We start from the raw sequence: 23,581 nt of genomic DNA, 5'->3' as shown, positions 1-23,581 counted from the left end.
AGACACACAAAGAGCGGGGAAAACACGCTGGGATGCGGTGGGGACATACGGCCAAAATCCCAGTGTAACTTGCCACTCATGGATGTTGCAGACACAGCATTGTGATTTCATTCAGTGGCTGTTGCGCCTGGGCAGGATTGTTCTGGCTCATCGCAGCCTGCTGAGCTCATGGAGCAGCCGGACACTGAGCCCCGCCTTCCAAGCAGACCCAAATCCACTTCAGCCACACAGGGGCCGTCTGAGCTCAACTTTTCTTCTGACAGCTGCCACTTTGGAATAGATTAGCCAAGCCTTTTGGGATCCCTCAAAAGAGGGCTTGTAGACCATTGTTGTTCAAATTGCAGCATTTGTAGGCTATTGAATTGGGTATTTAAATGTTTATTGATCCAGCCAAATGATGGTTGTCTATTTAAGCGCCCATCTGCCAAAGGTGTCTTTTTTGGGGACATTTGTTTGGCCTTTAACAAAAATCAGACTCACTTTTGTTTTGTCTTTAGAATCAAACCCCTCTCGCTTGACTCCGATTTAAGACCGATGTCAATTCCACACACAAGTGCAGCTGAATAGATGTTAGCAAACTGAATGCTTTGCCTCACTGGTTTTTGCTAAATGTTGTTTGGGCGGAAGGGGTCCAGCAGGTGTTTGCCCTATTTATATGGCGGAGCTCCCGTCCCCGAGACAGTTTGTGGATCCAAGCAGGAAGCTTTGTCTGCTTTTATTCCAGCTTTCATGAAGTGCAGACGGCTGAAAGAGCACAGGCACTGATATCAAAGGGTGAAGAGCGAAGCCTCCTCCCCTAGGGACTACGCTGGGAGGAGAATTAGTCACAGACCCTCCCATCCACTGCTTTATTCTGCTCTAGCAGGCGGCCAAAGGGTTTTCACCTCTGCTTTCAGGGCTGTGAGAAAGCCATCAATTGTGTGTGGGGTTGGTCCCCCATACTTTATGCCCCTTATTACACCTCGCAGGAGGCGTCTTCAGCTTTGTTTTGATTAGGGTGCTGGTCGGAGCTGCCTCTCTCTGCCACTGTGGGTGTGAGGTGTTGGGAACATGAGCCATCAATTCTAGCAGTATCTTTTTTTTACCCAGTATTTTGGCACCCGAGAGAGACGAATATCAATCTTTAGTGGGACACTCAGAATTCCCTTTCTTTTTTTCCCCTTGAATTCTTCTGAGACTCCCGATTGGCACAGCGGTCTAAGGCACTGCATCTCGGTGCTAGAGGCATCACTACAGACACCCTGGTTCGAATCCAGGCTGTATCACAACCCGCAAATGGACCAGCATAGTCTGGGTTTGGCTCGTGTAGGAAGTCATTGTAAATAAGAATGTTCTTAACTGACTTGCCTAAATAAAAAAAATCTGACCAGAATTCCCCAGTGGCCTTTTATTAGGAATGTGCCACAGGAAGGGCATATACATACAGTATGTTCTCCTCAATTGAAATTCAAAGGAGGGGAGAAGTATCCATAGTAAATCGGAGTGAAGCCTCTAGCTCTTCATTCGGCTGCTCAGAGGTATCAGTGTGGATTTTGAGGGAAGGCTGCTCCAAATTACTATCATGAGAATATGATCAGGAGGCACATTTGTCTGTACCCAGCTCCAGACCTTTTCTGTTTTTTTTGTTTGGTTTTTATTCTTGTAGCCCACATTTGTATAATACAGTTGCGTAGTACAAAATATCATGCTGTTTTATCCTGCCCTCCATTCATTGCATCAGTCGCAATTGTTAAATAAACACAGATTGAGTTCTCCCTGTGCTCTTAATATTATTCCCTGACCACGTTCAGAATTTTCAAACTGCAAAGCAAGTCTCTTGGCATACTTTTTTCCCCCTGACACCTCTCGATATTCACTCGGGGTTTAGCGCAGTGATGTACAAGGACTCTCTGAAACATCAAAAGGCAGATGTCTCGACAGATAAATTATACAGTATGAAATTATTTAGAATTCTGGGGGAAGCGTCAAAGTTTAAACTTTTAACAATGCTAGTAATTAAAGGGGGACTTAAGGTTCTCTAGGCATTTAGATAGCTCCAAACTTCCAAGTTGAATTCTACCGCTTTCAAATATGCCAGGGCTGAGAGTTAATGATCAGTTGCACTACATGATGTGGATATATGGGGTTACAGGGATGGCAGGCAGCCATGTGTGTGTGTGTGTGGCGCATCAGCAGTCCTGAAGAGCAGAGCGGAGCAGCCCTCAGTGACTCTCATTTACTCTGCGTTTTAAAGGGAGTTACTGCTGGGACTTCTCTGCCTGGTGTTTTAAAATGACAGATGTTGAAAGTAGGTGAATACATTTTATAAAGCGTTAGCTGAATAGAGCTAACTCGTGTTTTCTTCTGATTCAAGAACAGTCACATTGGGCTTCTCACCTCGCCCACATACACCCACTTGCTAGTGATGCAAAACCGAATACCTTAAACCACTTTTACATCCGCTCTGATAGTTATGTGCTTGCAAGGGACAGGCCCAACTAGCAGACCGGAACATGAACATCTCCGCATTGAATTGGACTTGTTGCTCTGTTTTAGCTAATCTATGAGGAAAGACGAGGCAATTCGTGATGTGGAAATGTAGGTTCAAATTAGCATGTTGTGGATGGGGAACAAACACAAGCAGGAGTAAGAAAATGTGGAGTCTGAGTAGACGACAAAAGCTTTTGTCACCCTCTTCTAACAAGAGCCTTCCGACTAGGCATGCTGCCTTTCATCCCCGACTGTACAGTCTACATTTTGTAGACACTCTTATGTGGAGTGTCTACTAAATCAATTATGGCCTTGCTCAAGAGCACACATTTTTTTTTTTTTTTTTTTTTTTCACCTAGTCAGCTCGGGGATTCGAACCAGCGACCTTTCGGTTACTGGCACAATGTTCTTAACCGCAAGGCTACCTTCCCCTGTCCTAGCCGTCCGTAGCAGGTGGCTCCCTGTCCTGCAAGCGAGCCCATAAGCCTTTTTTGTTTCGCAGCATGCTGCTCTCCCCGGGTTGCCTGTGGGCGCGGAGTGAGTGTGTGCCTCTGTAGCGCATGGCTGGCTGCACGGGGAGTGGGAGGATTTTAGTGTGTGGGAGGCTTGTTTAGATTGGGATTTAGCTTGCTTCTGTGTGAGCGTGTTCAACCCCAACCCCTTTTCATCCTCGCAGTCCCCCTGGAGACATGCACAGGCTCAGTTGCTGTACCAGGTGGTCAAGATGCTGCCCCCCACCTCCCCCTTATACACACAAACTTACACACACACATCCTCCTTTTCTGCCCATCCCCCTTTCCTCTTCCTCCCCTTGTGTTTTGGCTCTGTTGTTTACATCTTGCGGTGTGGTTCACGCGAAGGGAGGACGAGTGTTTGTGTGAGAGGCAGAGCTGTGATGTCATCGAGCTACTCGTGTTTGTCACTTTCCGCCCCCTTAGTTCCCTGCGACCAACCAACAGCTTTAGCAGCCTGCCTGAGAAGATGCTGAGAAACACTGCCTGTATGAACTTCAGCACAGAGTCAATCAGTGTCATAGTTGAAGTGAGAGATGGATCGATCTAAAAATGCAGGTATCGGTGGGCAACATGATTTAAAAATGAATGATTTTTAAAAGGCCAAAGCTGGTCATTTGAGGCTGCTATTATATTGGAAATGATCAACACTTGTCGTCACAAACAAAAATCTAGGCTATATGCCAAATTAAATTGCAGTGGACCGAATGTGTCCTAATCACTATATTAATAGTAAATGTGATGCTAACAAGTTGGCTGTGCTATTCAGGTTGGAGTTAAAACTGTAGTGTGGACTCCTAGACAGCAGCTGCTCTACAAACTGGGCCGAAGGGACTTAAAACTGAAGCCCCACATGCTGCTCTAAATAAAGATTATGAAATTACACACCCCCACTCCTCCGACACGGAGTCGCACAAAAGACTTCCACGGGAACTTTGAGATATTAATCTCACCAGCCCTAGGGTTGGGTGGCTGTGGATGATCTGTGGGGGTAAGGCCTAGCAAAGATGGGCATCTAAGGACTTTTGTGTTTTCTGACATGCATATATGAGTTGTCTTTGGCCTCTTAACTTGCCCAGTTGTCCAAGTCTATAATGGTCAGTACTGCTGACTGTCATAAACAACCATACTTGTGATAGTTAAGCTGACAATATAATATATGTTTGCTGTTAAATTTACAGGCATTTTGCAGTTCATGAGCAGAGTCCCACCTTGGTGTTGGAGGACATTGAGTCCGTCTGCCTCCTGTTTTTATCTGCTTTCTCTATAATTACTGTTACACACTCATCCTGTGGCCCAGACATAATTACAAATGGAGGGTCCTGGAGACTGAGTAATATTCCATTTCTGTCCAATTCCAAGTGAGCGGAGCGGATCTTTAATTGAATCAATCCAAGGACACACTCCCTGGTGCTGTGATTGTGACTCGTTTATATCCTGATATAAAGTATCCCACACCCCACCTTTGAGACTGCACTGATTAGGTTCACCATCATCATGTACAGTTGTAGACGAGGGTTGTGTCCCATATGACACCCTATTCCCTGTCTAGTGTGCTACTTTTGACACAAGTAGTGTTTTAAACAGGCATTTGAGACGCAGCCTAGTCAACTGAGAGATCACTATTAGTCATGTGCAACATGCTGTTTGGGTTGCTTTGGAATTTTTGAATTCCGGTAACTCCTACAGATGGCCTCGTTCACTGTGCCTTACCTCAAAATTTAGAAGAGGGAAACATTTAAGAGGAAAGTAAAATAAGTACCCCAATAAGTGAATGTGTGTGTTATGTCAGGAGATGAGTCATCCAATCAGGCCCTCTCAAAGAGGACCTGACTGAGTGGGTGACATCACAGCAGATGTTAGGCAGCCTAGCAACCACTGCTGCTATGGATACCTGTGTGCTTTGATGGTACTTCCTGGAAGTGAAGAGAAACAAATGTAATTCTCAACGGTGCAATAGATATCATTAAATAAATCTGTGTAGCCTTATGACTACCTGTGGCCATCAAATGCTATATGAAATGTTTCCCCAAAGATTTTAGAACTAAACCAAGATAGGCCACAGCTTGTCGTTTCAAATTGGAACAAATGAGCCATAGTGGGCAGAGCCAAGCACGAGCTAGATCTGATGGCGCGTTCTAGCATACATCTGCTCTGAAGTGCGCGTGTGCAATAACTCAATTCGCCTTTGCATTCCTTTTAAACAATGCCATTTTTTGCAACTTTGTCAAAGGCTAATATCTACAGAACCTAGTCCACTCTGTTGGTAACCGATTCTAGTTTTGGGAACAGAACTGTATTGAGATCAAATGTTTCATCGATAAGTACATTTGCAGAATGTCGGCCCAAATCCATCTTCTCCCACTGCCGGCCACTGGGCTTCCTCTCACTACCAAATTTACTACCATACCATAAACGCCATCCGGATGCTTCACATTTTATACATCTGATGAAATATCTATCTGTAGCTTCTCTATCTAGCTATGCTAATAGGCTTATTCAGCAATTTTGTGGTATAGGCTACGAAAAAGCCCTTAGTTCACAGGGGCCCTGTTAACGCAGAATTCTGTGTTTTTCACACAGTAAAAAAAGAATGCCTAAGAAATATCTTGCTGCTTTTGTTAACGCATCTTAAATGCTTCTTATTAGGGATGAAAGATATCGTAATTGGCCGATATTAGCTAAAAATGCGACATCAGTATCGGCCCTATGTCTAGTTTAAACCCTGACGATAACCTCTTGGCGCTTGAACTGCTAGCGGGACACCTACGATAACATCCAGTAAAATTGCAGAACGGGAAATTCAAAATACAAAAATCATAATATTAAACATTCATGAAAATACAAGAGTCATAAGTTTTTAAATTTAACTTCTTGTTAATCCAACTGTTTTGTCAGATTTCAAAAAGGCTTTACAGCTAAAGCATACCATCCAATTATCTGAGGACAGCGCCCCACACATACTTTTTCAACCAGCACAGGCGTCACAAAATCACAAATACCGATTTAAATAACTTACCTTTTTGAAGATCTTCCTCTGTTTGCAATCCCAATGGTCCCAGCTACACAATGAATGGATGTTTTATAGTACGTTTATAGTAGAATAGTATGTTCAACAGGGAAGATAAATAACGAAGAGCGAGCACCTCATTCACGCTACCAACTACTTCTTCCAACTATAGGCTACCACTGAAATGGCCTGTGACTTCAAAAAAAAAAAGAACTGGATGGATTTCTCTGGTTTTCTCTTGCCATATCAGTTCTGTTATACTCACAGACATTATTTTAACAGTTTTAGAAACTTCAAAGTTTTCTATCCAATGCTACCAAGTATATGCATATCCTAGTTCCTGTGCCTGAGTAACGGGTCACATCAGTCATCTGAAATTCCGAACAAAAGCCAGTCTCCAAAACAGGTTTTAAAAACTGACGTGAAAGCTACCGTGCATACCTATATAACGTAATAACTGCACGTGAAATGTTGCGCTACACGTGCAACACAGGACTCCTAACCTAGCCCACAATGTCTGCTGTGTAGATCGAGCAGTCATTTGAAAGAGTAAGACATTTTTCAGCGAGACGACTCAGCCGAAATTCATTAAAGCCAAGATAATGGAATTCATTACCCTTGACAATCAACCGTTCTCTGTCGTGGGTGATGTTGACTTTCACCGACTGGTCGAGCACCCGGTACACACTACCAAGTGAGCTATTTTTTTCAGATGTTGCCTTACCGTAGTTACACAGTAATAGCGTCACTGCTATTTGCTTCACGACATACATACTATGGAACGCCGGAGCACTGTCAAAGCTGTACAAAAATTTTAGACAGACTTTTTTTCCTGAGCTATCTTTACCTAAGACAGGGAAATGCTCGACTGACTTGTGGTTTTGGCTTTACTGTGTTTCGCAGCTCTGAGTTGGACATTTTCAAATTGAGAATGTCTAGCGTTCTGACAACCTTCTCCAGTTTAGGCACCTAATCTGGAAAGCATAGGGAAACGGAATGACTGGAACCTGACTGGAGTGAGCCAGCAGCCTGGTGAAAGTGAGATGGGACTACCGTAATTTTTAAGGGGACTAAACTATCTTCGTTGTGAGTGGTTTCAGTACAGGGATGACTGAAGTGCACAGCTAGGCCTGAATATTGTGTCTTTGGATGCTTTGAATTCTGAATCAGTTTATTCATTCATCACTTTGACCTTAAAAAAACAACACTTTAATCATGCTGTTATTCCATTGAAGTATTTTGGCAAACGTGTTAACGTTTTGGTCAGATTTCATGTTTCTTGTCTTTTCCCGCCATAGGAAGGAGCGTTTGGAGGCTTTGGTACAGTCAGTGAACACCGAAGAATGCAGAGTCAGTCGAGGACGCTGGCAGGTGAGGTGTCTTTATTTATGTACACTACATGACCAAAAGTATGTGGACGCCTGCTCGTCCAACATCTCATTCCAAAATCATGGGCATTAATATGGAGTTGGTGCCCCCTTGCTGCGCCACTCCTCTGGGAAGGCTTTCTGCTAGATGCTGGAACTTTGCTGCAAGGACTTGCTTCCATTCAGTCACAAGAGCATTGGTGAAGTCGGGCACTGATGTTGTGCGATTAGGCCTGGCTCACAGTTGACATTCCAACATTCCAAGTTGACATTCCAATTCACCCCAAAGGTGTTTGATGGAGTTGAGGTCAGGGCTCTGTGCAGGTCAGTCAGGTCAGCTCTGTGCAGGTCAGTCTTCCGCACTGATCTTGACAAACAAATTCTGTATGGACCTCGCTTTGTTCTCGGTGTCGTTGTCATGCTGAATCAGGAATGGGCCTTCCCAAAACTGTTGCCACAAAGTTGGAAGCACAGAATCGTGTAGAATGTCTTTGTATGCTGTACTGTTTGGGGTCCTAGCCCAAACCATGGAAAAACAGCCCCAGGCCAATATTCCTCCTCCTCTAAACTGTAAGTTTGGCACTATTTCTATTTTATTTAACCTTTATTTCAAAGTCCGTTAAGAACAAATTATTATTTACAATGACGACCTACCAAAAAGCTTCCCGGCCTGGACGAGGGCTGGGTTTAGAATAAAAATATAGGACAAAACACGCATCACGACAAGAGACAACACTACATAAAGATACCTAAGATGACAACACAGCATGGCAGCAACACATGTCAGCAGCACATGGTACAAACATTGGGCACGGACAACAGCAAGAAGGTAGAGACAACAATATATCATGCAATGCACCCACAACTGTCAGTGTCTATACATTCGGGCAGGTATCCATCGGACTACCAGATGGTGAAGTGTGACTCATCACTCCAGAGAACGCATTTCCACTGCTTCAGAGTGCAATGGCGGCGATGCTTTACACCACTCCAGCCGGCGCTTTGCATTGCACATGGTGATCTTAGGCTTGTGTGTGGCTGCTCGGCCATGGAAAACCATTTCATGAAGCTTTCGACGAACAGTTCTTGTGCTGATGCTGCTTCCAGAAGCAGTTTGCGACTTGGTAGTGAGTGTTGCAACCGAAGACAGTTGATTTTTGCACTTGGCAGTCCCATTCTGTGAGCTTGTGTGGCCTACCATTTCGTGGCTGAGCCATTGTTGCCGAATCCACTCATTTTAAGCGGTGTCCACATACTTTTGTGTGTGTATATACAGTGCATTCGGAAAGTATAAAGACCCCTTTACTTTTTCAACATTTTCTTACGTTAGTTTTATTCTAAAATGTATATATTTTTTAAATCCTTGGGAATTTACACAATACCCCATAATGATGAAGCGAAACGGGTTTTTAGACATTTTTGCACATTTTATAAAAAATATAAAAAAAACTGATACCACATTTACACATGCATTCAGACCCTTTACTCTGTACTTTGAAGCTCCTTTTGGCAGCGATTACATCCTCGAGTCTTCTTGGGTATGACACTACAAGTTTGGCACACCTGTATTTTGGGAGTTTCTCCCATTCTTCTCTGCAGATCCTCTCAAGCTCTGTCAGGTTGAATAGAGAAAGTCGCTGAGCAGAACCTCCTTTTAATGCCCAAGATATTGGAATGAGATGTTTGACAAGTAGGTGTCCACATACTTTTAGTCGTGTGTGTGTGTGTATATGTGTGTATATATATATATATATATATATATATATATATATACAATCTCTCTAAAAAGTAGTAGAAGTAGCCCCACTTATTTGAAACCCATTATTTTTGTTTGTTTTGTACCAGTTACTCCCACGCAGGAGAAGAAGCCCAGAGGCCGACCCCCGCGGGCCCTGACTGCACAGAAAGGGCCCGCAGGCGCCGGCCCTTCCCCCTCGCCTTCCTCTGGGAAACCCGAGGGCCAGGAGTGGCCTGTGGAGAAGGCCAAGCGGCTGCCCGGGAGGCCGCCTGGCTCTGGAGAGAAGAGGAGAGGCCGTCCTCCGGCCTCTGGCACCCAGAGAAGTTTGCAGGCTGGCAGCCATACAGACAATGACAGCAGGCAGGTGGGGCAGGAGCACAGCTCCACAACTACACACCGCAAGGACCGGGACGAGGAGAGGAAAGCCACAAAGAGAACGCCCCTGGGCTCCGTGCAGCAGCACGACACAGAGGCCAAGCCTCCCAAAGCGAGCCGCGAATCCAAGGTGACCAAACTGAAGCGGCTGCGGGAGGTCAAACTGAGCCCACTCAAGGCCATCGCCAGGAAGTGTGTGCCGGTGCCCGGTGTGCCCCGGCGCAGACGAGGACGGCCTCCATCTGCCGAGCGCCTCAAAGCCGAGGCTGCTGCTGCCCAGGCCTCTTGTTCAGAGGAAACCAAACAAAAGTCCTTCAGCGTCCGCCGGGACAGAGATACGGACCCCCACACTCCTCAACAGCAGTCTAAGCTCAGGGCGTCCCACTTTGCTGAGGAGGACGACAGCCCCGACGTCCACAGATCCTCAAGCCCGCTCCCCTCATCCTCTCCCTCCAAGCTGGGCAGGCCACTGAACCTGAGAACCAGCCCTCGCCACATCAAGCCCGTGCGCATCGTTCCCCCCTCCAAACGCACTGACGCTGCAATCGCCAAGCAGCTGCTGCAGCGCGCCAAGAAAGGTGCGCAGAAAAAAAAACTGTTAGAGAAGGAGGTGGTTGCCATAGGAGGCCAAGGGGCAGCAGCCATGGAGGCAGGCATCCGGAGGAGGAGGAGAACGCAGCTGAAGAACATCAGGCAGTTCATCATGCCCGTGGTGAGCACTGTCTCGCTGCGCATCATTAAAACCCCAAAGCGCTTCATCGAGGACGAAGGCAGCTTCGGCGCATCTCACCCCCACATGAAGATGGCACGGTTAGATGCTGTTCCGCCCCCCGTCGCTGCTCCCCATCCCGCTTCGGCGGCCTCCCCCATGCGGGCGTCTACAGCTGCAGTCACCGCCGCCGCTGCTAAAGCTGTGACCGCAGCTCCGGTCGACACCATCCCTCCCCCGCCTCCCACTGTCACACCCAGCAGGGCCACGGCCGTGGCGGCCAGCCTGCTCAACAACAGCTGCAACAACAGCACCAGCAATGGGCGCTTCAGCAGTAGTGTCGCCTCGTGTGGCTCCAGCGCGGTGTCGCTGCACTCCTCCCAGCTCTCGTCGGGTGAGTCGTCCCGATCCAGCAGCCCCAGTCTGGACGACTCGTCGTGCGACTCCCAGGCTTCGGAGGGCACTCAGGCCCTGTCTGAGCCTGATGATGAGCATGACGACGAGCGAGACCACTCCCCATCCTCCCAGGGAGAGAGGGAGGGGGACATGCTGCACTCCTCCAGGCATCCGTCAGAGCCCGAGCCGGAGCAGCGTGTTCTGATTGAGCGGGGCCGGAGGGGCCGCAGAGGGCAGGGTGTGGGCAGGGGCAGCCTTGGGGCGAGGGGAAGAGGCAGCCTGGTCACCGGAGGGAAGAAGGCTATCATCAGCCCGGCCACGGGAGTTTTGATGTCCAACTCTCAACAAGCCGCCTCCGCCGCCTCCTCGTCTTCGCCCCCCCCGCCCCCCCCTCTCCTTAGCTCCCCGCAGCAGGCCCAGTCAGGCTCCAACACAGCGGAGCATCACTCCCACTCCCCTTGGATCCTGCCCCACCCGTTTCTCCAGGGCCAGTCATTGGTGCTCTCCAGCCTGCAGGACAAGCGCAGGTCCATCCTGAGAGAGCCCACCTTCCGCTGGACATCTCGGTCTCGCACCGATCAGCAGTACTTCTCCTCCGCTAAGTATGCCAAGGAGGGCCTTATCCGCAAGCCTATCTTCGACAACTTCCGCCCTCCACCTCTCACGGCTCAAGACGTGGGTCTAATGCCCCATGGCGCTGGTACCGGGGCGGTTGCTTCAGCGGGTTACCCTGCGCCGGGTGGTGGGACTGGGGCGGGCACCCGTCTGTTCTCTCCACTACATCACCACCACCACCACCAGCAGCAGCAGCACCCCTCGTCCCGCTTCGAGTCGCCACTCCCGAAGCGCAGCCCCCTGCTGCGCGCCCCGCGCTTCACTCCCAGCGAGGCGCACTCGCGAATCTTTGAGTCGGTCACCCTGCAGTCGTCATCAGGGAGCAGCCCGGGATCGCTGTCTCCCCTCCAGTCCTCCCCCAAGTCGGGCCGGTCGGTGAGACGCAAGAAGAGGATGACCCCGGGACCCCTGCGAGGTCAACCCCGGTCCCCCTCACACTCCATGACCACGAGGAGCAGCCAGCCAGGGGCCCCGCCCGGAAAAGGTCCCTCTGAACTGTCTGTGCTGACAGGCTCCATCTCCACTGGTGCCAGCAGCACCAGTAATTCCCTCGGCTCTCTGCCCACTAGTGCCTTAACGCCTGCTGCTTTCAGCACCTTCTCACCAGGCCCCCTGGGCCACTCCACACACGGACCTTCCTCCTCCGAAGGACATAGAGCAGCTGGGAGCCTTGGTGGTGCAGGTGCCAACTCCGCTTCTTGCTCCTCTTCCCAACTCTTCTCTCTCTTCACTTCCAGCCCCCAGGAGACGGGCCGCGGTGCTGGGAAAGGGGGGAGAGAGAGGAGCGCCTCGGCTTCCCGGGACTCTGCTCCTGTCAAGGAGAAGGAAAGGGAGACCGAGAAAAGCAGAGAGCGTGAGAAAGAGAACAAAAGGGAGGGCAGAAAAGATTGGGAGAGGAGAGGAAAGGCGTCCACTCCAGACGCCTCTCCCAATAGGACACCCAGCCTGTTTGCCGGGGAGGGTCGGGAAGGGGAGGAGTCTCTGACGTCCCTCGCTCCTAAAAAGACACCTGGGAGGAAGAAGTCAGTTCCCGTGGACTCTGTTACAGAGGCATCACCTGTAGAAAGGGCTGCAGTCCACTCCTCTATCCCCCTTATCTTGACCAAGGGCCGCGCCTCCAAAAAGACCCGGCCCTCGGAGAGGGGGCCAGAGGCTGAACTTGGGGAGAAGGAGAAAACAACATGTGTCCCTGCCCAGCAGGCAGGCCTTCCCCCGGGGCAGACTGGCAGCAAGAAGCCCCCGGCGGTCCCATCCTTGGGCTCCATGCTGGCGCACGCCGAGAAGCAGCCTGTGGCCGACAAGCGGGTGGCAGGCCTGCTGAAGAAGGCCAAAGCGCAGTTGTTCAAAATCGAGAAGAGCAAGTCGCTGAAATCCCCAGACCATCCTAAAGTTCAGGTTAGTTCCCCTCTTCCTCCCCCGCAGCCTCTTCTCCGCTGACTAGGGCTGTTTCTGTCGGTTTACTTTAACACGGAAAGGGTTTTGATATGTTTCATTGCCATCTCCTCACAACCACAATGAAATCATTTGACATGATTCTGAGTATGTTTGCCTCCATCAATAGCACTGTGAGTGTTTTGAACACAGACTGAAACTTGATAGCAGGAATGTCCCTGAAAGGGGTTTATTCAAGGGGAATTCTGCCAAACCACGTTGTACATTATGCATTATGCAGACAGACGTGCACAAATATATTCTCCTTTAGAAAAAGGAGGTGTATGTATTTAAGAGGACTCGTCAACTGGTAAGAGAGCCTTGAGAATGATGGTTTACAGATTAGGGCTGTCACGATACCAGTATGGTGATACTTGATTTTCCACCAAAACAAAAAGAACTTGAAGCAGACTGAACTCTGCTTCAAGACTTTGCTGTATGTAAATGATTGTATGGTAGTCTATAGCTTGGAAAATAAACAAAATGTGACTGCGATAACAGGCTGTGTGTCTGCAACATAACTATTTTCCTCAAGAAATGTAAGTCTGCTTCATGCTTTGCTTCCTTTCCACGAATCTGCATAGCTTGTCAATACTGGTATTGGGACAGCCCTATTACAGAGTAGCACCTTTCAGAGACTGATTTTAGAGTTAACATAATTTTTTAAAAAATGTTTTTTTTTTAAAGAATCATAATTTAAACACAGACCCAGAATTCGGCCACTTTCTCGAGCCAGTGAAGTGAGTTTTAACTGTGCAGATTTGTTTTGGCTTTACTCCACCAGAGTCATGAGAGCGACTCTTCGGAGAGACGTCGGTGCGAGGTCCGCGCATCAAGCACGTGTGTCGGCGCGCCGCTGTGGCCCTGGGCCGCAACCGGGCCGTGTTCCCCGACGACATGCCCACTCTCAGTGCCTTGCCGTGGGAGGAGAGGGAGAAGATCCTGTCTTCCATGGGGAATGATGGTGAGATCCGTGTTAAACGGGCACGTCCCCCTTTTGAATATTTGTAATGAAGTATGACCCACTCGCATAATCAAATGCTCCTCTGACAAATCAATGAAGTCGTGGCGTTTGACGATAAGGGCCGTATCTCATTCTGTTTCATATGTTCCTGGCCTGGCACCCCATTACAAGAGTGATTACCTGTTTCCACTTGGCACCTTTTTTTGATCCGTCACCATATTATGCTGTGAATGCTCCCTCCCCCCAGACAAATCTTCAGTGGCGGGCTCGGAGGAGGCGGAGCCCCAGTCCCCTCCCATCAAGCCGGTGATGAGGCACGCCAAGATCATCCAGGAGGGAGGGGCGGTGCCGAGGAAAGGGCGGCGGTCGCGACGCTGCAGGCAGTGTCCCGGCTGCCAGGTCCCCGACGACTGCGGGGTCTGCACCAACTGCCTGGACAAGCCTAAGTTCGGGGGCCGCAATATCAAGAAGCAGTGTTGCAAGTGAGCATGAGGAATTGAGAATCCTGTTATGTTGACTTGAGTTGAGCGACTATCCCAGTCTCACTCATTTCACGCCACAATGTTTGACTGATGTGACTGACTGTAATGTGACAATGTGACTGACTGTAATGCTTGTATGTTGTCGCAGGGTCCGAAAATGTCAGAACTTGCAGTGGATGCCTTCCAAGATTTTTCTCAAGAAGCAAGTGAAAGGTCTGTGTCTGCATAAAGCCACATTGTCTTTGTCATTCACAGTTCTCAGTGTAATTGAAGGGATTGTATCATTTTTATTTTTAGGCAAAAAATACAAGAAGAAGAACAAACTGTCTGAAAAAAAGGAGGCTTTACACCCCGTCAAGGGCCCAACAAGCACTGAGCCCAGTCTCAAACAGGTCCTGCTCCCTTTGAAGGAGGAGCCCCCGCGCAAAAAGAGTGTAACTCCTCCCCCTAAGCCAGGTGAGGAGAAGCAAAAACAGTCACCGCCACAGTTGCAGTCCCCCCCAGCCGACAACTCTACCCCCCCAAACGACCAGGCCCCCAGCTGCACCACCGCCCCTGGGCAAGACCAGAAACATCCTGCACCGGCACCCACGGGTGCTGCTAGTAGGAAGGAACGTAAGCCCCAGCAGCCCACCCCTCCCTCCTCCCCTTCCTCCTTCTCTTCCTCATCGTCCTCCTCACTCCAGAGCTCCCCCTCCCCACCAACACCCCAGCCCCAGCAGCCACCACAGCAGCATCAGAGGCCGCAGCCCACCCAGGGGACTGCAAAAGGAGTGCGCAGCTTCCAAGTCTCCGCCCACAGAAACCAAGAGGAAGCCCCAGCAGCAGAGCTTAGCCACGCCCATCACAGACACGGGTAGGAGGAGCCATAGCATGAAATCTCCAATTGTAATGGTTATGATGACCCCTTTCTGAAATGGCTAGAATATAGCTGTTTTCCCTTGCACGTTAGTATATCCAACTGTTAACGCTAATAAATAATATAATTAAGTTTCACTCTTGATGCGGTCTAAAGCACTGATTTGCTCTAAATGGGATAGTAGCTAACGTTGGTACTCTTATAACCTGTGTCCCCTCAGCACCCGAAGGGAAACAAATGAAGAAACAGGCATCTCGCTCTGTCCCACCACCACCTAAACCCACCAAACCAAAAGAGAAGGTATGTTCTGCACTATGGCTGTTGCGGTGACTGTCTTACCGCCACACCGGCAGTCATGAGTCATGACCGCAGTAAAATTCCATGTGACCCCTGAGTCACGGTAATCTCCTCTTATGCACTCAGGACTTGCGTTGGTAGTACCTAACTCGCTAACAACCATCAGGTCGCTAATGGCCTGATACTCAGGGCTCTATTGTCCATCTAACCACTCTGACATAAATGCAATCAAAAATCACAAACACTTATCATCAAAACAGTATCATGCTTTTAAAACTCATCTCACTGGGGATGACTCATTTGAAGGATGAAGTTCAACAGCCGATTGAAACTGAGTGAAAAAACACACACACACACACACACACACACACAGAGTACCGGTCAAAAGTTTGGACACAACTGCTCATTCTTTATTTTTTACTATTTTCTACATTGTAGAAGAATAATATTGAAGATTTCAAAACTATGAAATAGCACATATGGAATCATGTAGTAACCAAAAGTGTTTAAATATATTTTGATTTAACTTTTTTGGGGGGGGGGTTACTAACTGCAGAATGCTGTGGTAGCCATGCTGGTTAAGTGTGCCTTGAACTCTAAATAAATCGCTGACAGTGTCATCAGCAAAGCCCCCCCCGACACCATCATACCACCACCTCAAATCTCAATTTTGGACTCCAGACCAAAGGACATATTCCACCGGTCTAATGTCCGTTGCTCGTGTTTCTTGGCCCAAGCAAGTCTCTTCTTATTGGTGTCCTTTAGTAGTGGTTTCTTTGCAGCAATTCGACCATGAAGGCCTGCTTCACACAGCCTCCTCTGAACCGTTAATGTTGAGACGTGTCTGTTACTTGAACTCTGTGAAGCATTTATTTGGGCCGCAATTTTTGAGTCTGGTAACTTTACTTTTTTGGTTACTACATGATTCCATGTGTGTTATTTCGTCGTTTTTTATGTCGTCACTATTATTCTACAATGTAGAAAATAGTAAAAATAAAGAAACCCTTGAATGAGTAGGTGTTCTAAAACTTTTGACCAGGTAGGTAGGTATGAGAACAGGCAGAAAAGCGGCCTCCATTTGCTATTCGAGTGCATACGAATGACGTGATCACTTGACGAGAGAACAGCGCCTGCGACCTATCCTTCACAACTAAAGGTGCCAGATAACTCTAAATCTAGCATATAGGACCTGGTTTTTAATTAAGTGATCACTTTTACGCTCAACATAGGCACTTCAAATGCACACTTGAATGGGAAAAATGTCTCATTTATTCAGTTATATTCTTCTTACTATGCGATCAAATAATGGCACGGGACTTATAAGCATATCTTGTCTGCTAAATGAACAAGCCTGCATCCTATGGTATGGTGCGTAGCCAGAAAACATACAGTAGGCCAACTCCTCTTCTGAAATGCATTTTCTTCATATCATAATGGTTCTTTAGACCTGCCTAAAAAAATAAATATGGATTTATTGTCATGGTGTACATTTTTAAATGCATTTATTAGAATTTCTTCAATGTTGATGTTCCAAAGATGTGCATCAGCTGCTTGTATGTGGCGTGGAGGCTTGGAAATGTTAGATGTGTTTCTGGTAACGGTCAGTTACCGTGAGACCGGCAGTCTTTTGCATGACAAGAACCGGCTGACCAAATTCCATGACCGCCACAGCCCTATTCTGCAGTTCCCTTTATGACATGACGTTTTTTGTAAGGCGTTGCCAAAGGCAAATAAATGTCCATCTTTGGATGGGCAATTTAAGTGATATACAATTATATTCCATAAGTCCCATGCATGCCACTTGGCCTTCATCCCTGACCCCTCTCCTCTACCTCCCCAGCAGCAGAAGCCGTTGGCCAACAAACCTGAGAGCAGTACTTTAAACTTGCTGAGCACTCCCTCGACTGGGGGCACCGCCAAGCAGAAAGTGCCCTGCGACGGAGTGCACAGAATCAGAGTGGATTTTAAGAAGGACCATGACGTGGAAAACGTGTGGGCCACGGGCGGCCTCGGCCTCCTCACCTCCGTGCCGATCACCCCGCGGGTCGTCTGCTTCCTCTGTGCCAGCAGTGGCAACGTCGAGGTGAGTCACGGGTGCCTCTTGCAAGCTCTCTCTCGCTCTCTCTACCAAGGTGAGGACTGGCTGGCCTCACTCTCAAAATGAGGGAAAAGGAGCACTTCTAACTAACTTATAGTTAGTTATAAGCAGTGGTGTAGAACGCCCCGGTGAGGGTATTGATAATCCTACCGTTGGAATCTAAATACTGTATAGTATATAGCAACAAACACTCAGATGGCACAACAGGCCACATGGTTTAGACCAATAGTGGTGGTCTTCAGGCAGTTCAAAGTGTTTGAAATAATGCCTCTCTCACACACAGCCTTTTTATATCCACACATCCCACTTTAGTACCCATTTTTATTCATTTGGAACCGACTGAAAACTCCCCAATGACTGTGTACTGCACCGACACGCCTCCCTCCCTCTCCTTCTCCTCCAGTTTGTCTTCTGCCAGGTGTGCTGCGAGCCCTTCCATCTCTTCTGCTTGGGGGAGACTGAGCGCCCTCTGGAGGAGCAGTGGGAGAACTGGTGTTGCCGCCGCTGTCGCTTCTGCCACACCTGTGGCCTCCAGCACCAGAAGACTAAAGTAAGGCTCTCCCTTTCGAATGATTTGAGTGAGTAACAAAGGCTATTTAGCGGTTTGAGATTGCGTATTTGTTTGTGGTCATTTTCTAGGAAGTAGATCAGTAGCGTCAGTCGACGTGTCTTCTCCTGCTTGTGGAAAGAAACGCATGAATGTTAATTCACGAAGCTAAAGCGAAACAACAAATTCTTTTGAAATCTCATAATGACACGCCCTCATCTTCCTGAGTTATTAGATTGGGATGGGGATTTTCCAATATCCCACGGGGACTTTTCAGAAAATATTCATTACAGAACCAGTTACTTAATCATGCTGTTTACTCCTCTTTGTCATTCTAATCAGGGTTTTGAGCCAGACAGATAAAGTATGTGTCCCAAATTGTTCCCTTTTTAGTGCACTACTTTTGACCAGACCAGGTCAAAACGGAGTGCTCTAAATGTTGAATAAGATGTCATTTGGGACACGTACCGTAACAATATCATGATGAAGGCCTTTCGGTATGCACTATTGGGAGGAAAACTTCCCACCCCTTGTCTAGCCTTGCTATATCATTATCCCTGTAATGTCTGGCTCTATTCAATGTCTTCCACAAAGAGATAGAGAGATTTACATTTCAAGCTTCAATGTTTGTCTAATTACAAAGTGAGGCAAGATTGGCAGTTAGGTTGCTAACTTGCTTCTCTCCACCTCTTCTTCCCCAAGCAGCAACTTCTGGAGTGTGAGACGTGCCGAAACAGCTATCACCCCGAGTGCCTGGGACCCAACCATCCCACCAGACCCACCAAGAAGAAACGAGTCTGGGTATGCATCACGCCATTCTTCTCCTGCTCCCTCATCCAAGCAGTAAAATTCGGTTTTTGTTAGTGTATATCTGGCCAGCAGACCCAAAGGTTAGGAGGGCTAGGCATATAGATTGAAATTGGTGAAGTTTAGGGTAAGGTTTAGACGGTTTAACTGTCTGCCTTTTTGTTTAACCATTAATTGTCATTGAACAAATTTCTCATGAATTCTCCCTCTGTCCTCGTTGTGTCCAGATCTGCACCAAGTGTGTTCGCTGTAAGAGTTGCGGGGCCACAAAACCCGGGAAGGCCTGGGATGCCCAGTGGTCACATGACTTCTCCCTATGTCATGACTGTGCCAAACTTTTCGCTAAAGGTGAGTCACAAGCAGGACCATAAATAATCATTTTGAATTGTTTACACTGGTGCTCCCAACTTAAAGTTAGGAGCACCACATGGAACCCAGAACCTTATTTTACACAATTGATAGAGCCTGTATTGGGCTCATTTGAGATACCTTTGAAGCACTTTTTTTCTTTTCTTTTTTTCCTCGAAATGAATATGTAACACTAAATACATTTATTTTATTATAAAAGCTTAAACGTTGATACGAATACCTGTCTTTGAAAGTAGTCTTATGTGGAATATTAGGTTTCTACATTGTGTAAAATAACTCTTCCTATTGTGACACATTACGTTGAAAATGGTACACTGTCTCTTTAAAACGTCAGGTTTGTGATGACAACATGCAAGCGATCTGTCAATCGTTGTCGTCCTGAAGAAGCTATCCCTTTTCCTTTCTGTGCCCCCCCCCAACCAGGTTGTTAGCCAGTCAATGAGGTAACATGACTGAGCAAAGTGTAAACAAATGGTTAACCACGTCCACCCGTGACTACTTTTAGAACTGCCCAAGACATAGTTTATGAATGTGTAATGCGGTCTCGGCGAGCTGCGACAGGAACGTCAAAATGTTGCACCATTTAATATGGGTCAGCTCTTGACCTGGTTGGGCTTAGAGGCAAGCCGTTTTCGCTGTAGTAGTGGTGCAACCAGGACGCTAACGAATGTGCACTCGCTAGTTTCTCTAGGGCACTTGGAAACAACGATACATCGAAGCCCTATCATTACAACAACTATTTTTCTGGGAGATAAGTCACGCAGTACTCCCCAAATAAAACTCATTGTCGCACAGCAAAATATTTTGTCACAAATGTGACCAAATTGAGACCTCTGGTCACAAGTAATGTAGAAGGATGTAGCTCTACAGTACTCGGGCTATTGCCTCACTGTCTACATCTGTAATTGACCAAGGAAAATGTCAAAAGCATTCATTAGGAGGCACACCGATATATAAAATGTTTTGCTACAGGAAACAATGTTTCTAGTCGGCAAAGTCCAGGTAGTCCCTTCTGGTTTTGTACCTAAAGAACACGACCCTGGAATCTGTCTCCTCAGTACTATGAGAAGGGTTGAATAGGGTTTGGGGAGAGAATTTTTTTCTATGACCCAACGACTTGTGTTTTCCAGGTAACTTCTGCCCCCTTTGCGATAAGTGCTACGACGATGACGACTACGACAGCAAGATGATGCAGTGTGGGAGGTGCGACCACTGGGTCCACTCCAAGTGTGAGAACCTCACAGGTTAGCGGGCGCTCTTGTTTCACAACTCGACTCACTGGAAACAATGCCATCTTTCAGTCTGTCTGTTTTTCATCACCTCTCCTGTTATGTGATACAGATTTGAACTCTGCACTGTTCTCTCATTTGGCTGCTATATGTTCACTACTTAGGGGTATTATATTTAAATGTGTTTATCAATTTCAACTTCTGTTGATATACCCAAAAACACTTGTAAAATGCCTTTCCGAAGTCATATACTTGGCATGAATCTGTTGTCAACACTTTTTGATACTGAGAATTGACCGATAACCAACCGATTAAATGAGTGTAAAAAGTCAACCTCCCTCTCTGCTACCTTGTCTCCCACGACCAGACGAGATGTACGAGCTGCTGTCCAATCTGCCAGAGAGCGTGGCCTACACCTGCACCAGCTGTACGAAGCGCCAGCCGGCCGAGTGGAGGACGGCCCTGGAGAAGGAGCTGCAGGGCCTGGTGCGCCGGGTCCTCACCGCGCTGCTCAACTCCCGCACCTCCACGCACCTGCTCCGCTACAGACAGGTGAGTAGAGAAGGGGATATCGGGTTGCATGTTTAGGGCCAGGAGTTTTTCCTGACCGTGTAACTTCGCCAGGGAAAGACTTAAAGCTCTGGTTATGGGGAGTAACCTGGCCAAGTTTTTCCTGCTCATGTGACAGGGGTCAGGAAAAACTCTGGGGACTGGAATGTCGGCTATAACTAGGGCCTAGAGTTTGTCCTGGTTTGGTCGCATGACCAGGGAAAAACACCTGGCCCAACAGATTAAACAGTGGCAAAAAGTATGTCAACCCTTTGGAATTACTTGGACTTCTGCATAAATTGGTCATAACATTTCAGTCACCACAATAGACAAATAGTCTGCTTAAACTTTTAACACAAACAATTCTACGTTTTCATGTCTTTATTGAACACACCGTGTAAACATTCACAGTGCAGGTTGGGAAAAGTATGTGAACCCTTGGATTTAATAACTCTCCTTTGGCAGCAATAACCTCAAACAAACGTTTTCTGTAGTTTAAGATCAGACCTGCACAACAGTCAGGAGGTATTTTTGACCATTCCTCTTGACAAAACTGCTTCAATTCAGAAATATTCTTGGGATGTCTGGTGTGAACCTCTCTCTTGAGGTCGTGCCACAGCATCTCAATCGGGTTGAGGTCAGGACTCTGACTGGGCCACTCCAGAAGTCGTATTTTTTTTTTTCTGTTTTTGATTTACTTCTGTGTTTTGGGTCGTTGTCCTGTTGCATCACCCAACTTCTGTTGAACTTCAATTGGAGACGGCCTTACATTCTCCTGCAAAACGTCTTGATAAACTTGGGAATTAATTTTTTGTCGACGATGGCAAGCTGAGGCAGCAAAGCAGTCCTTAAACCATGATGCTCCCTCCACCATAGTTTACAGTTGGGATGAGGTTTTGATGTCGCTGTGCTGTGCCTTTTTCTCCACACATAGTGTGTTTTCCTCCCTTCCAAACAACTCTACTTTAGTTTAGTCTGTCCACAGACTATTTTGCCAGATGCTCTTTTGCGAACTTCAGACGTGCAGTGGCTTCTACCGTGGTGTCCTCCCATGAACACCATTCTTGTATAGTGTTTTACATAACATAGGTTCGTCGACAGAGATGTTAGCATGTTCCACAGATTTCTGTAAATCTTTAGCTGACACTCTAGGATTCTTCTTAACCTCGTTGAGCATTCTGCGCTGTACTCTTGCAGTCATCTTTGCAGGATGGCCACTCCTAGGGAGAGTAGCAACCGTGCTGAACTTTCTCCATTTACAGACAATTTGTTTTACCGTGGACTGATGAACAGCGAGGCTTTTAGAGATTTTGTAACCCTTTCCAGCTTTATGCAAGTAAACCATTCTTAATCTTAGAGGTCTTCTGAGATCTCATTTGTTTGTGGCATGGTTCACATCAAGCAATGCTTCTAATTAATTAGCAAATTCAAATGTTTTTTTTATATTTTTTTATATGGCAGGGCAGCTCTAACCAACATGTCCAATCTCGGCTCATTGATTGGACTCCAGGTTAGCTGACTCCTGACTTAAATTATCTTTTGGAGAAGTCATTAGCCTAGGGGTTCACATACTTATTCCAACCTACACTGAATGTTTCAATGATGTAGAATCAATATGGACCAGAAAAATAAAATAATGTGTTTTTAATTTAAGCCGACTATTGTTGTGACTTACAATTTGATCTGATCATCATCTATGACCCAATTTATGCAGAAATCCAGATCATTCTAAAGGGTTCACATACTTTTTTTTCTTGCCCCTGACCTATTTTCTTTCTATGTCTGACGTGTTAGGTGAGCAAATGGAAAAATAGATCAGATGTATTTTGTCATTTGACTGTCCCCACCCCCCACCCCTCTCGCTCTCTTTAGGCTGTGATGAAGCCGCCTGAGTTGAACCCTGAGACGGAGGAGAGTCTACCCACACGTCGCTCCCCGGAGGGGCCCGACCCCCCGGTCCTGACCGAGGTCAAGCCCCCCAATGACTCCCCCCTCGACCTGGAGTCGGTGGAGAAGAAGTTGGCCACCGGGCGCTACAAGTCTGTGGTGAGTCTAAAATCACACGCCACTCATGTGATCTCACAACCTGGCACTTTGAAAACACAATCAATCAACTGCCCTGCAAAAGTGGTTTTTATATTTGCAGACTGTTGTCCCAGTCCATTTCAATCCTTTCATCCCATCCGCATCCACCCAGCATTGTGTGAGAACAGGAGCTATGTTTGTATGAGTGCAGAGCCACATTATCCACAGACACCTGAGTCGTGGCATGAATGCTCATCCCCCGGGGAGCTCTCTTCGCTCAGTTCAAATGCAGTTCACTGTCAGAGAGAGGGATGAGATGGAGGGCAGTGTGTCACTCACTCAGTGCGGTGTTTTCTCCTTTCTTTCAGCTTGAGTTCAGTGACGACGTAGTGAAGATCATCCAGATGGCCATCAACTCAGACGGCGGGCAGCCAGAGAACAGGAAAGCCAATAGCATGGTCAAGTCCTTCTTTATCCGGGTGAGGAGAGCCAACAGGAATTGGCCTACAGAGAGCTTGCTTAGCCTCCGCTTCAGTAGTATGCTGAGGAAATATATATAAATGCAACATGCAACAAGTTCATTTTTATTTAACTCAAGGAAATAATTAAATTGAAATAAATTAATCAAGCCCTAATCTATACATTTCACATAACTGTGAATACAGATATGCATCTGTTGGTCAGAGATACCTTTTTTATTTTTAAGGTAGGGGCTTGGATCAGAAAACCAGTC

At 47.2% G+C, this 23,581-nt stretch overlaps 1 protein-coding gene across 1 annotated transcript in view; it reads left to right on the top strand.

The window, feature by feature from the left end:
• Window positions 1-23,581, top strand: part of kmt2a (lysine (K)-specific methyltransferase 2A) — a 49,758-nt gene that overhangs the window by 2,831 nt on the left and 23,346 nt on the right. Inside the window, 16 exon segments of the mRNA XM_052468747.1 lie at window positions 7,290-7,362; window positions 9,204-12,586; window positions 13,418-13,586; window positions 13,834-14,068; window positions 14,217-14,281; window positions 14,366-14,721; window positions 14,723-14,924; window positions 15,148-15,227; window positions 17,068-17,307; window positions 17,726-17,872; window positions 18,575-18,670; window positions 18,904-19,024; window positions 20,176-20,289; window positions 20,642-20,826; window positions 22,696-22,869; window positions 23,217-23,327. Coding sequence (XP_052324707.1) covers window positions 7,290-7,362; window positions 9,204-12,586; window positions 13,418-13,586; window positions 13,834-14,068; window positions 14,217-14,281; window positions 14,366-14,721; window positions 14,723-14,924; window positions 15,148-15,227; window positions 17,068-17,307; window positions 17,726-17,872; window positions 18,575-18,670; window positions 18,904-19,024; window positions 20,176-20,289; window positions 20,642-20,826; window positions 22,696-22,869; window positions 23,217-23,327 — 5,751 coding nt within the window.

The sequence above is a fragment of the Oncorhynchus keta genome, chromosome 18 (assembly GCF_023373465.1).
Source record: "Oncorhynchus keta strain PuntledgeMale-10-30-2019 chromosome 18, Oket_V2, whole genome shotgun sequence".
In the NCBI taxonomy this organism is placed as follows: Eukaryota; Metazoa; Chordata; class Actinopteri; order Salmoniformes; family Salmonidae; genus Oncorhynchus; species Oncorhynchus keta.
The sequence above is the reverse complement of the archived record's forward strand: the minus strand, read 5'-3'. Positions and strand labels throughout refer to the sequence as shown.